This window comes from Acomys minous (genome assembly GCF_964271855.1).
Source record: "Acomys minous genome assembly, chromosome: 16".
Lineage (NCBI taxonomy): Eukaryota > Metazoa > Chordata > Mammalia > Rodentia > Muridae > Acomys > Acomys minous.
The window spans coordinates 63,222,246-63,236,958 of NC_140498.1; the positions used below are offsets into that span (position 1 = coordinate 63,222,246).

The 14,713-nt window shown below is 40.2% G+C and overlaps 1 protein-coding gene across 4 annotated transcripts in view; it reads left to right on the top strand.

Annotated features, from left to right (window-relative positions):
* The window catches only part of LOC311585616 (zinc finger protein 431-like), a gene marked incomplete at its 3' end in the record, with an annotated part of 93,361 nt that overhangs the window by 26,030 nt on the left and 52,618 nt on the right, over positions 1-14,713 (top strand). For 2 of the 4 annotated variants that reach the window (XM_084761031.1, XM_084761032.1), the window contains exons 2-3: positions 13,098-13,224; positions 13,428-13,488. The exons of 1 other annotated variant lie outside the window; for it this stretch is intronic. In XM_084761031.1, coding sequence (XP_084617157.1) covers positions 13,098-13,224; positions 13,428-13,488 — 188 coding nt within the window. The remainder of the gene's footprint in view (positions 1-13,097; positions 13,225-13,427; positions 13,489-14,713) is intronic. One more of the 4 variants, XM_084761033.1, reaches the window with a different exon arrangement.

Genomic DNA, 14,713 nt, shown 5'->3' on the forward strand with positions numbered 1-14,713 from the left:
AAATGAAAATAATAAACTATCTTTTTTGGAAAATGTTAGTTTATTCATAGGTGTAAACAATTGTTTATAACACTTTCTCAGATTATTGCCAGAGAATTGTCTCACTGGGCAAATTTGGCTTCTGCTAAGCCAGATGACCGGTGTTCAGTCTCTGGGAGACACCTATTTTTTTAAAATTAATTAATTTATTTATTCACCTTACATCCTGGCCATAGCCCCATCCCTCCTCACTCCCAGTCCCACCCTCCTTCCCTCCCCCTCCTCCTGCCCTTCCTCTTTTCCCACTCCAAGCCACCCCAGATCATCAGTTTGCATCAGGACACCTTCTTCTCCTGTGGCCTGGCAAGACAATCCTGCCATAGGGAAGTGGTCAAAAAGCTTGCAACAGAGGCCACTTCAGAGAAAGCCTCCTGCCTTCCTTACTAGAGGACCCACAGGAAGCCTGAACTGCCCCTCGACTACATCTTTGCAGCAGGCCTAGTTCCACTTCATGCATGGTCCTTGGTTGATGCTTCAATATCAGCAAGCCCCTGTGGGCCCTGGTTAGTTGCCTCTGTTGGTCTTCCTGTAGAACTCCCATTTCCTCCAGCCCTCCCCCCCCCCTTTTTTTTTACAGACTCCCTGCATATCGCCCAATGTTTGGCCATCTGTCTCAATATCTGTTTTGAAGGGCTGCTGGGTGGAGTCCCTCAGAGGACAACTGCTAGGCTGCCGTCTGCAAATATAGCAAAGTATTCTTCATAGTGTCAGGGGGTTGGCGCTCTACTATGGGGTGGGTCTTGGGTTGGACCAGGCCTTGATTAGACACTCCCTCAATTTCTGCTATTTCTGCTCTATCTTTATCCCTGCACATCTTGTAGGCATGGTGAGTTCTGGGCCAAAGTTTTTGTGGGTGGGTTGGTGTTGGGAGAAACCTTTTATCCCTGCTTATTTCTCTGTTTTATTTACACTTGAACTGGGGCATGTGCACACTCATACACAAGCACATATGTAAGTAATTTTTAATCCCAGATAAGGGCCAATGAGGTCACTTGAATCAAACGGCTCCTGGGTTTCACCTCTAAAACTCACATAGCAGAAATAGATAGTAGCCAGCAATTAGTTGTCTTCTCACGGCCAGCTACACACCCTGGCACAGGTGTACACACATAAACACAGTTCAGACATCTTTAAATGGGTGAAATTAACAAAGCAGATACCTCAATTATTGAGAACATATGAAAGGATTGCCAGTTTAAATTATTACTGAATTTCAAGAAGTATTACTGTTCATCAAAACATTGATGGTTTCCTTTTCAATTTTATTTCTCCTTTCATTCTCTGAGAGAGAGATTATTTTAAAAACATAGCAAAGCTGGACTTAGAGGTGCATTCCTGTAATCCTAGCACATGAGAGATAGTGGCAGGCCAGTTTGTTGAGTTTGAGGCCAGCTTGATCTATATAGTGAGTTCCAGGACAGCCATGGCTATGTAGAGAGATTCTATCTCAAAAAGATTCCAAAAATGAAAAACATATCTCAAATTACAGAAATGTTCCTGATATAATCTGACCAGACTTGGACTGGTTTGAACAAAGCTTTCTATCATCTTTACTCACACTAAGACAACTGTATTAACAAAGAAAACAAGAAGTTATATGGAAAGTCCATTCAGAGGGATAGAAATCTATTGAATCCTTCAAGAACCGTCTAGCAGGGACTTTATCACCTTTCAACTCATAGGAGACAAAAGAAGTAATGGAACAACTTCATTATAATGACATATTTGGGAGCTGGATTGTTCTAGTACTGTTCCTCTTGTGTACCCAAGTTTGACTCCTAGCGTCCACATCAGATTGCTTAGATCTACCTATTTTTCCAGGTCCAGAACATCTGAAGCATTCTTCTGGCCTCATAGGTTACCAGCAAATGGTTAAAATACACATAAATATATGATTCCATTTATATTATTATAATATATATTTCATTATTATCTTTAAAGTTATATAATTAAATATAATTATAAATTTTTTTCTTCACGTGTATGTTATTTTTTCTTAGAAAATTAAAATTCATTTAATTTCGGGTCATAAGTTTTGCTGCTGTGTATACAAAGTACATGCTATCAGTAGAGGCCAGAAAAGAGTGTCTGAACCTTTATTATTGGAGTTACAGACAGCTGCGAACTGTCTCTTGGGTGCAAGGAGTCAAAGCGAGGCACTGTGGATGAGCAGCCAGTGCACTTAGAGCCTGAGCTATCTATTGAGCCCCATGAACATGTCATTAATATTAGTAATGTGTAATGGTTGATCCTAAGTTCATCTTTACTTCAGCCCTGATGAAATAGAAGAAATGTAAGATTGTTAGCGTCAGAAACTTAGACTTGGCGCCTGAAGAAATCTCTTAATCAGTCCAAATCGCTACAAAATTAGGGAAGTGTCCAAGAAAGGATCAGGAAAGAAACTGACAATACAAATCTTTTAAAAGTAGTTGACTTCTTACCAAAGCCACGAGACTGAGATTACCTCACAAGTGGTAAATAGGCAGCAGTGAGCAAAGCAGTTAGGAGCCTTGAGTGGTGGTGACTCCAGATGACATGGAGATTATTGTCATTGGAACCTGAGACTCAAACAGAAATCACTTAAAGGGTCGGGAAATGAGACATTTACAAAGAGCCATGGAGTATGGGTGAACTATTAGGGGAGCTTTGGGTGTGAAAGGAAGATTAAACAACCAGAGAGAAATGCTTTGGAGGGCTGTATCTTGAGTATAAGCTGCCTACTACTTTACTCTCTGTGTCCACTTAGCTTTGGTAGGTCAGCCCCCTCCACGTCTTCCTCACTTTCCTTTCTGTGGCAGTTACACATAGCTGTTAGTTTCAGCACCCTGTAAGCCCCTACTTGGGAGTCTCCATTAGACCTTAAAGCTCCACAGTCCCCACCCTCATTCCTGTAACGGGCTTGCCTGGGAGGAACAAGGATATTGTAACGAGACATTTATATCTCCATTAGGCTAGCTTCTAGTAAAACAATGGGCTCCTGGATATTCGTCTTTTCCCTAGAATCTCATGGGGGGAGGGGGCAGGGGAAGACTGATTCTTCCAGATGAGAATTTCTCTCCTGAGTAAACATTAACTCATTATCTTGCATGAGGGAAAGATGCTAGAAGGGGGGGCGGGATTACAGATGGAAAAATTCATTATATGGCTTGATTAGATTACTGTGCTTATCTCTTGTCTTCTATCTAAACCCATTAGGACCCCCCAAAGATGCATTAGTTACCTTATATCCTCATCACTGATTAAAAGTTATCATACTGAATAAATATGTTAATATGTTTTCAACTTTCATTAATAACTTGTTTTTTTTCTTTTCCTTTTTTTTTTTTTTTTTTTTAAATTTTAAAGAATTGTCCCACTATGACACTCTGGCTGGCCTGGAACTCAGTGTATATGTTATGCTGTCTTAGGATATTGAAGAGATTTGCCCACTTTGCCTCCAGAGTGCCTGTATTATAGGTAGGCATGTCACAGCTAGGTAATTTAGTTCTTTTAATTGGCTTATTGAGGATGAGTGGTTAAGCCTAGCTGGTTAGGGTAGCTCGGACACAGACTCTGGTCCAAACCCCAGGGAAATCCTGTCTTGAAAAATCAAACAAACAAAAACTACAAAATGTCTGTGAAATAATGAGTATCGTGATGTTTACTGAATATGCATCAACAAACTAAAATCCCATCAATTATATACAGGAGTTATCTTGAAATTTTAAATTTTCACAATGCAATAAAAGACAACTTGACTAGCTGAGGCTCTGATGTAAGAAAAAAATGAAGCATCTCTTGGAGGAATTGTCTTTGAGCTCAAAATGTATCATAGCATACCTACTGCACATAATTACTGGTTTTAAATTATAGTAAAAAGTTTACATCTACTTCCATAGAAATTTCTCGTGTAATACAATAGAAATCTGAGAGGAAGAACTGGGTGTCTGTGAGTCACAATTTCACAAGTAGCACTGACGCCTCCTGGAAGGCTCTATTCCATAAGATCCCTAAAGATGACAGGGGAAATATTTGCATTGAAAAGAGTAAGATATTTGAAATTGTGATTATATCAATTTGCTTGGCACAAACAGTGAATTCCCTCTATGTGATAGTACCAGTGTACCATGCTGTGATCCTTAACTGTTCACAATTAGTACAACCTGAACAAAAGCCAGGAATCTTCGTAGTTAGTGCACCAGTTTGGCTATAAGAAAATCATCCCTTGAAGTCATTTGTTATGAAGTTGCATTCACCATCTCTGAACTCTGTCCATAATTTATAAAGTAAGATTCCTCCCAAAAAATATAATGCAGAGCAATATCTCCTGGGGGAAGGAAATAGGGGACAGGGTGACCAAGAGAGAAAAGCAATCAATAGTCCTGCCCAGATATAACGCCTAGAACCATAGCAATGACCAGCCCGGCAAAGCATCCCCAACAATGCAATAAGTGGCACTGTTAACTTGGTGGTAACTGACAGCTGTCCAATTGGATTGCGCATTAGGGGTGAATCTGTACCTGGCATTACAAACCTAGGCAAGTACCTGTAGCTACAGAGGTCATAAACTCTAGAGGAGAAACTACTGTATTTTTCCTAATCAGTATATTCCCTAACTGTATCCCTAAACATGTATCCTTATCACCACAGGTAACTGGAGCCCCCACCCTCATCAAAGAAGCTTCTTTTGGAGACAGCTGAAACTATGACAAATACTGGTCAGTGTGCAGAGAATGTGTGACCATGAGATGTCCAACAGCATGTTTTGTTTTGTTTTTTGTTTTTCGAGACAGGGTTTCTCTGCATAGCCTTAGCTGTCCTGGACCAGCATTGTAGTCCAGGCTGGCCTCGAACTCACCATGATCCGCCTGCCTCTGTCTCCCGAGTGCTGGGATTAAAGGCGTGCGCCACCACCGCCCAGCGTACAACAGCATGTACATCTACAGTGCAAACGCTAGACCTATAGTTTAAGGAATATCACAGAAGCAGAATGAGCCAGAGGAACACGTAGGCCTTCTAGACTAGAAAGAAAAATGGCATCCATAAAATCTACAGAATATGGCTGCCTAAACAAGATCTACAAAATGGTTAGGGAAGGAGGGAAGGAGAGAGAGGCAGGGGTCGGGCGGGGGAGAGAAAGGGAGGAGAGACTTGTCTCCAGGGATTGTTCCATTATGTTACTCAATCTTTACGTGGTCATCCATAAACACATGCACATAGCACCTCTAAATTGACTCAGCATGTTGTAATATATATGTAAGAATCATAATTAAAGAAGAGGTGATACATTTGAGATGGGGTTGGGGATAAGAAGCTGAAAGGAGAGGGAGAGCCTGAAGTGATATGCACACAGAACTCATGAATGAAAAATTTCCCCCAAAATAAAACATTTAAAATTATTTCAAAGAAGTAAATAAGCCTTTGAGGCAGTGAGCTTACGGCAAAGCCATAAAGATTGGGTCCTGTGGTTTCTATTTTGTATTTCTTCTCACACACCTCCAAGGGATTATTTTAACTGCTTTCTGAATTACATACCCATTTATTACTGTTTAATCTTTTCTCATACATTTGTCTTTAAGTATACAGAACATTTGTGTACATTTGTGTTTCATGGACACTGATAATATTAAAGATCACGACCAAGGAAAGTTAATTTCCCAAGTGTCTGAATGCACTCAGGGTAGAAGTGTTTACTGCTACTCTTGTTAATACTTTATGGAAAGAATGCTGGAATGTTTTTATTAAATAGTAGGTACTCAAAATATTAACAAAGCTTGTCAGGGTGTCTTAAGCCTTTAATACTAGTACTTGGAGGCAGGGTCAGGCAGATCTCTATGAGTTCGAGGCCAGCCTGGATCACATAGTAAACTTCAAGCCACCCAGAGCTATGTGGACACCCTGTCTCAGACAGCAACAGTAGAAACAACTAATGGAGCAAGACAGCTCGATGAAAACATAAAGTGTTATCAACAACGTACAACCACACTTTGAAGTTGAGAAGAAATATCCATGATACAGAAAACCACGTATCATTTCAATATGAAAACTTATACATGTAATTTAAAACTATGCATTATCAGAATGCCGTTAATACTGATAAATGTGCTGTGCTAATCAGATAAAGTTCTCTACACTGAGAATTACAACTGAGAAATTTAAATGAATCATGTAAATAACATATTTTGCTCTAGACTCCAAAGATTGCATGTTCATTCGCTACAGTCTAATTCCTTGAAGAACATAACTTTTAAAAGCTTTTTTATATGCCATGGAGCATGTGTGGAAGTCACAAGAGAACTTGAGGGTGTTATTTGCTCTTTACATTACCGAATTTTAAAGAACCCCAGATGGCAGTCTTAGTGTTAAATGCTTTTACCTGCTGCTTTTGGTTTGGTTGGTTTGTTTGTTTGTTTTTGTTTTTTTGTGATTTGTTTTGTTTTTGTTTTTCTATTGCCATGGTAAGTCATCAGGACCGAGGCAACTTATTAAAGAGATTATTTAATTCAGAGCTCATGGGTCCACGGACATCATGACAGTGAGCATGGCAGCAGATAGGCATGTGCTGGAAGAGTGACTGGAAGCTTCTTTTCACCTGGTCCCCAAGCAGGAGGCAGAGAGAACCAAGTGAAAATGGCACGGACTTTTCAAACCTCAAACTTGCTTTCAGTGGCACACCTATAACAAGGTCTTACCTCCTAACCCTTCTCAAACAGTTGTCTACCAACTAGGGATCATTTATGGTGATTGAAATGTTTCTGGGTATAGTAATCTGGACTGGTATCTGTAGTTTCCTAGAGTCTGCAGCACATGTGCCCAAGCCCTTCTGGCCTTTAGGATCTACAGTGAGAAGATGGGTGTAATTCTAATAGGCATGCCTTTATATATTGCTTGGGTTTTTGTTTTGTTTTTTACCCACTACAGCTTTTTATATTTGTTTGTTCTTGTTGTTGTTGTGTATGCTTACTATTTGGTTATTATGTTGCAAGGGGACTTCCTTTTGTGGTCCAATCTCGTTGGTATTTTGTATGCTTCCTGTACTTTAATAGGCATCCTCTTCTTTAGGTTAGGAAACGTTTCTTTTATGATTTTGTTGAAAATATTTTCTAGGTCTCGGAGCTGGTATCTTCCTCTTCTCACTATTCCTATTATTCATAGTTTTTGTCTTCTCATAGTGTCCGAGCTCCTGGATGTTTTGTGCCAGACAATTCCTAGGTTTAATGTTTTCTTTGATGGAGGATGTATCCCTTTCTTCTATTGTGTCTTCAGTGCCTGAGAGCCTTTCTTCCATCTCTGTTCTGTGGGTGAACCTTGCTACTGTAGCTCCTTGTTGCAGTCCTAAAATTTTCATTTTTGGATTTCCTTAGTTTTTGCTTTCTTTGTTACCTTTATTTCCATTTTCAGTCTTGAACAGTTTTATGTGTTTCACTCAACTGTTGTTTGTTTGTTTTCTTGGCTTTATTTAAATAATGTATTGGTTTCCTCTAATTGTTTGATTTTATTTTTCTGGATTTCTTTAAAGGATTTATTCATTTCATCTTTAAAGACCTCCATCATCTTCATATAGTTTCTTTTAAGGTATTTTTCTTGTGAGTTCAGCTAAGGTGGAATATTCAGGACCTCCTGTGATAGGATAGATTAGCTCTGTGGGTGACATTTTCCCCTGACTGTTAGTGGATTAATTCCTCTGCTGGTATCTAGGCATCCTGGCTTGAGATGACTATAGGCCTAAGTGCCGAATCCTGGGTTTGTCTTGTTTGGGTGGGAATTTTGTTCCTGGGTTTCTGTTTGCTCTCTGGATTTCCGAGTGTGTAATGGCTGAGTTTTGACTCTTTAACTGGCCTGTTTGGTGAATGTGTTCAGGTGACTGCTTACTGTTGCTGGAGAGTGGGGGAAGAGGAGGCCTAGGGGTGTGGTTCTTAGCAGTCCACAGGAGGCACAGACAGGAGAGAAGTAAAGCTGCCTCTTGTGTTCTAGTCCAGTGCTGGGGGCAATTGTGGAAATTATGTCTCGGGTAACACATAGTGTGATAGATCTTCAGACAGACTATCTAGTCTCCTGGCATGTGTGGCATGCGGCTGAGCAGAGGTTGTCTGCCCCATGGGGCAAGTACACAGAGCAAGATGGGAAAAGAAAAGCTGATGGGGATGTTCTGTGGTATCTACAGGAGACATGGAAAGGGGGAGAGGAAGCTTCCTCTGGGATTCTGTTCCAGTGCTTTGGGCAGCTGTGAGAATTGAGTCCGGGGTAACAGATAGTGGGGTAGGTCTTTGGACAGACTACCAAGCCTGGTCGATCAGGGCTTGTCTGCCCATAGTTGATGGCTCAGAGACAAAGATAAGGCAGGAAAAGAAGGGCAGCTGGGCATGGTTTGTGGCATTTACATGAGAAATGGACAAGTGGAGAGGAAGCTGCAGCATTAAGGGCAACTCAGGTAACAGAGTGTGGGGAAGGGCTGGAGGCATACCGCTTAGTCCCATGCCCAGTGTCTTAATACTGAGCCAGTAGGTTCTTAGGGATCGTTTGTTTACTTCTATATTTACTTAGGTGTTTGATGTTGTTTATCTGTAAAAGTGTTTTGTTTTTTTAAATCGGGCTGGACAGATCAATCAGCAAATATATTTTTTCAGATTGACATGAGTTCAGACACCAACCACCCAACCCAAGTGCTACTCTAGATCCAGGGGATCGGACATGCTTTTGTCTAGTGTGTTAATTGTATGCACATGGATGACATTCTTTCACACGAATTCTCTCACAAACATATGCATAAAAATGAGGATAGCTTTGTTTCTAAATACGTATGACTTATAAAATAATTAGTACAAAACAAGCTGTTTAGGAGTATAATACAAATACACTGTGTCTTTAAAATCTGATTTTTACATTTGGTTTTTAGAAATTGGCATGTATTCACACTGTTGCAGATTTATATCCAAGTATCTATCCCAGGAAACAAAATGGTTTCCATGTGATCCCAATAGACATGTTTTCTTTATCATAAGAGAATGGGAATTTTTAGTAGGCAAAATTATTTTCTCGAATATTGAAACATTTATATGTTTCAAGCAGATCTTTCCAATTAAAATAGCCCTCCAACTCCGATCAATTTTCTATTACTGGCAAAGGAGAGAACTATAGTACATGTGTGTGCATGCGTAAGTGGTGGCCAGTTATTTCTTTGATTTGATTTTACTATAATTCTATAGTTCTTGTTTAAAGGACTGGATATATTTATAGGTCTTAGTGTCTCCTTTTATCAGTGGTGCCATCTATTTTGTGTGATTTTATTAATTTTAACTAGATATATTATAGATTTCAGGAAAATGATAGACAGTCTCCTATTTTTGTCTTCTGAAAATTTACTATATTATGAGTTTCTTGAGTCTTTGTTAGTCTGTGACTTTCTGTTGAGAAACAGTTTAAGTTTTCTCTTCTCTATCCTAAAGGCTCGCCTCTCCTCATTTCTTGGCAAATCTATGTTTTCATGTAGTTGCAATTATCAGTGTTTGAGGATTTGCTACTTAAGTGATTGATATTGTTAACACATTGGTTTTGTGTTTTTAAAACTTTATCATATAGTTCTCTGTTTCCTAATTAGCTTCACTTGTCAACAGTGTTAAAGCTAACAGTCATCTGAGGAAGCGTCAGTTAAGGGCACACCCTCATCAGATGGCTGCTGCCATGTCTGTGAGAGATTGTGTCGATTGATGGTTGATGTGGGAAGGCTCTTCTACCGAGGGTGGCAATATTCCTAAGCAAGTGGGCCTGGGCTGGATAGGAGAGCTCCCTGAGCGCAAGACAGTGACCAAGCAAGAGGCCAAACCAGGAAACAATGTTTGCCCATGTTTTTATCCTTAAAATTCTTGAAGCTTGAGTTTCTATCCTCAGCTCCCAAGATGATGGACTGTGATCTGACAGGACCAAACAGGTAATGCCGTTCATGGCCTGAGACGCTTCTGGTTAGGGCATTTAATTATAGCAACAGTAGCACCTTACAGCAGAAGATGGTATGCAAAAAAATGATTTTATTTCTGTTGGACAGAACCTGGGGGTTTTTTCTTTTTAAGGAATGTGGAAAATATCAGGATTTTTAGATGTCAGAAGCCATAGAAAGCTGAACACAGAGCTTTGTCAGCTGATCTTGTAGGACCTAGAAATCAGAGTGTGGAGAGTCCGGCAGACAGATGAAGTACAGGTCTTGGGAGGTCACTGGTAAATAAACTACATGAGAAATGAAGCCAGGCCTCATTTATGTGACATTTAACCCAAGTTATTACTTATCCCGCCCATACTCTGAGGAATCGAATAAGGCAGAATTAAAAACAATAATGGCCTGACTTCTTATATGGAATATTTGATCTGTTGAATGCCATTACCAGTGACACACTCAGGACTACAGTGAAAGAAAGTGACAAGCGGAGCAGAAATAAATGCAAATTGTGAGGTTTGTAGAGAAAAACAGCACCAAGTAGTTTCAGGTGGCAATCAAATGCTGAAACAGAGGCAGGAATTTTCAAGGAGATTAACACGGTTGAAGAGAAGGTCGTAGCTCTGGATTTGAAGCCTCAGAAGGTGCTGATAGTGTGAGGCACCCTCCTGCTAAGCCTTCAGCTAATGTAAGAAGTAGGCAAAGTGATTGCTGGTACCAGGAAGGAACTTTATAAAACCTTCTCCAAATGTGATTCAAGCATGGCAGGGCCCATCCCAATTTAGACTCAAAACATGACAGGATCACCCATGTGTTGGTTCTGGCTATAAGAAAGATGCACAATTTAAGATCATAGATTCTTCCTCTGATGTTTCAGTTCAGCAATGCGCCAGCCATCTGCCTTTGGCAGTCTGACCCCCCAGTGATGATGCTGGGAGAGTTCTTTGTATGATGCTGCGAGGGATGAACCCTGAGGTGCATTTCAACCCCACAACATGTTAAGATACCTAAGTCATGAGACACCTGCTATGAAGTGGAAGTAACCAAACTGAGAGATATACGAGAAGTTGCAGGCATAGGGCCACCTAAGCCTTTTTTAAACGGAAGCTCCATGTGTTTGCAACAGAGCTACAGGATTTGTTGTGTGCTCTGCTGGGTTTCTCTCCTTTGTCCAGTCTTCCCTCACTCTGTACACGTCCCTCTCTATTGGAGTGGGAATGGATATTCTGTGCACTGTATGTTGGAAGGGTATAACTGGTATCTGATTTTACAAGATGTGGCAGTCAAGAGATTGTCTTGTGTGTCAGAAGAGACTTCGGACAGTTCAACAGTATGTGAGCTGTTGAAGAATATTGGATCGTCAAAGTTAGACTAAATGTGTTTTCATCATGAGATGACACGAGCCTATAGTGACCCTGGTCAGAATGTAGTTGCTTGAATCAGGAAGCTCCCAGAGAAGACGGTGTCTTAGAGCACTTATTCCTTGTGGCTTTCTTTGGGGGAACTTATGGATGCTCTTGTAGGAGGAACTGTTTTAGATTCCTTATTGGAGATGGGACTTGAATGTCTGTGGACCACACCCATTTCCTGTGCTTTGTGTCTACTCTGTTGTGGTTGAAACTGATCAGTTAGCTCCCTTCTCGTGTTGTCCTGTATTCACCATTATAGACTCTTATCACTAAATCATATAAGATACAGTTGGAGGAATTGCTGTCCAATGCTACGCTATTTTGCCAGCCTATTGTTTTTATATTTTTAATTTTGTTGTTTTTTTTATTTTGAAGAAAAAGTTTCTCTGTGTAGTTCTGATGGTTCTGAACGAAGGTATATAGACTAGACAGGCTTTGAACTTAGAGGTCTACCTCCAGAGTGCTGGGATTAAATGTGGGCCAACGTGCCTGGCATCATCCTCATCGTCATCATTGGGTGATGGGCCTGGGATGTAGGATTTTTAAATACATGCTAAGCATATGCTGTTGTGCTGAACTTCATGTCTTTCATTTTGAAATTTGGCAGGGAGTATATTTCATTTCTCAGGATGATGGCGTGTATTCATGATGCTAATACTGTGTGAGCCTTCTGAGTCATTGGAGTGCAGGTGTATGACAGTCTTTCTACCTGTTGTGTTTGTTTTTATTATTTTTAAATGAATATGAGTATTTTCCTGTTTGAATGAATATGCACCTCATGTGTGCCTGGTCCTCAGAGTAGTCAGAAGATGGCCTCAGAGCTCCTGAACTCAGGGTCATAGATAGTAATGGGCCGCTGTGTAAGCACTAGCAATTGAGTCCAATTATTTGCAAGACCAGCAAGAGCTCATCACTGCTGAGCCATCTCCCTTGCCCTATGTTACTTACTTATGATGAACATTTACATTGTTCATATTTTCATCTTTCCATTTGTACCTGTCTAAACATGCATTCCCTTTGGGTGAGATCTTATTAATGTTACAGTTTAAACTGGGGCACGTCAGGTTTCTGGAAGATGAATATAGGACTTGAGCAAATGTATACTTCTTTGTAGGAACTTCAGTAAAGACCTCTGAGTTGTTTCTGTCTTTCTCATTTGTTTGATTGGCTTTCAGGGGAGACAGTGTCTTAATGTATATGTCTACCTGCCCTGGAACTCATTGCATAGATCATGCTGGCATCCAACTCAATGAGATACACCTGCCTCTGCCTCTGCCTCCTGAGGCATGGGATTAAAGGCATGAGGGAATACAACTAGATTGTCCATCATTTTTTTTTTGTACATAGTAACTGTTCATAAGTTTCTCTGATGTTGTGTGCTGAGTAACTGTTCATCTCTCTCTCTCTCTCTCTCTCTCTCTCTCTCTCTCTCTCTCTCTCTCTCCCTCTCTCTCTCTCTCTCTCCTTCTCTCCCTCCCTCCCTCCCTCCATTTTGCCTCTCTTTATGTCAGTTAATTGGCATTTCTCTTGCAAGGCTATATTCTACTCAAAGGGCACAGAAATGACAGAGGGGAACTTCATTATTCAGTTTTCTTCTAAAATGACTTAGTGATTGCATTAGAACTTCTATGTCAGGAAATAAGCAGAGGAAGCACCAGAATTATGACTATATTGTTCGTTACTTATACATTTAAAATGTCACTATAATGCTTTTTGTTATACACATGTATGGCTTATTTTAGAATGCAGTGACCTATGATGATGTGCAAGTGAAATTCACCCGAGAAGAGTGGGTTTTGCTGGATCCTTCCCAGAAGAGTCTCTACAAAGATGTGATGCTGGAGACCTACAGGAACCTGTCTGCCATAGGTAAGACAGTGATTTTTCTTTTTCTTTTAAAATAAGTAGATAACTCTTGCTTTGGCATCGATCCTCTTCTGTAATTCCAACTGAGAACAAAGAAGAGTGAAGTGAATTAATCAGGCATGGTTCTAAGGTTCACTGAAGAAAGTAACTTAAGTTTTGCCTCATTTCCAAGAATATATCATACGTTTTCTGGTACTATGTTTTAGGCTACAACTGGGAAGACCGTAATATTGAAGAACATTGTCAAAGTTCTAGAAGACATAGAAGGTAATTTTCATGTGCAAGCTGATACAAAAATTTTAATGTTTCCCGAAATGCTTTTGCTTGTTTGATTGGTTGGTTGGTTTGGTTGTTGTTGTTTTTGAAACAAGACTCTGTGTATCCTTGGCTGTCCTAGACTTATTAGTAGACAAGGCTGGCCTCAAATTCACAGAGATCCTCTTCCTCTTCTGCCTCCCCCAGTGCCGGGAATAAAGACATGCACCACCATACCTGGCTGTGTCCTGGAAGTTTTAAAGAAAAGCATAGGAAAAAAAAAAGTATAGAAAAAACACTGTTTTCAGTGTATTGATGATGAGTAAAATCTCACAAATCCATGGACTTCAATGTCAGGTATCTGGTTTGCGTCCTCTTAGAAAGAAGACAATAAAACAATGCCAGAACAGATATTAGCATTTGGGTCATATCATCATTACAACTACTCAGTAGAACTGCCGATCTGTTTAGTCTCAAAGCACTCAGATACTGCAAGAGGCATACACAGTGAATAGGTGATCAGTATATATCCAACACCATGTAATAAACAAATATTTCATAGTAAAACTAGTATTACTTGTATTCTTGGTTTAGCATAGCTAAGTTTAGTGAAAGGGGCAGTGTATGAGAGTCAAGAATGCTGATGTGGGGCCTGGAGAGATGGCTCAGGGGTTAAGAGCACTGACTGCTCTTCCGAAGGTCCTGAGTTCAATTCCCAGCAACCACCTGGCGGCTCACATCTGTCTGATGCAGTTTTCTGGTGTGTAGATGAAATGTAGACAAAGTATCCATATACATTTAATAAATACATTTTTTAAAAAAGAATGCTGATGTGGAGAAACAGCCCTTAATCCCTATACCGCATGCCTACGACAGGCAAAATTCCAACTGTGAATCCAACATGGAAATCTTCCCTTTGTTATTCTTTTCATTGTAATGGGTGTGTCATATGTCACAGTGGACACAAGCCATGGAAGCATAGGGACATTGAAAGAAGCAGCATTACCTCTCCTTCTCCCAGAACAGTTAGAAGTTTTGTAGTATTCCCCACTTTGAGCAGACTTTCTGAATGTGATGCCAGTTTACAGTTAATTGGTTTTTCAACTTCCTAGAGACTACATCTGCAAACTCACACTGCAGACAATCCCTATGGGTACTAGGAATGTGGAAATTCTTCTATTTGTCTTGGCTCACTTTGCAAATGTAGTATCATTCACACTATAAGAAAACTTATGAA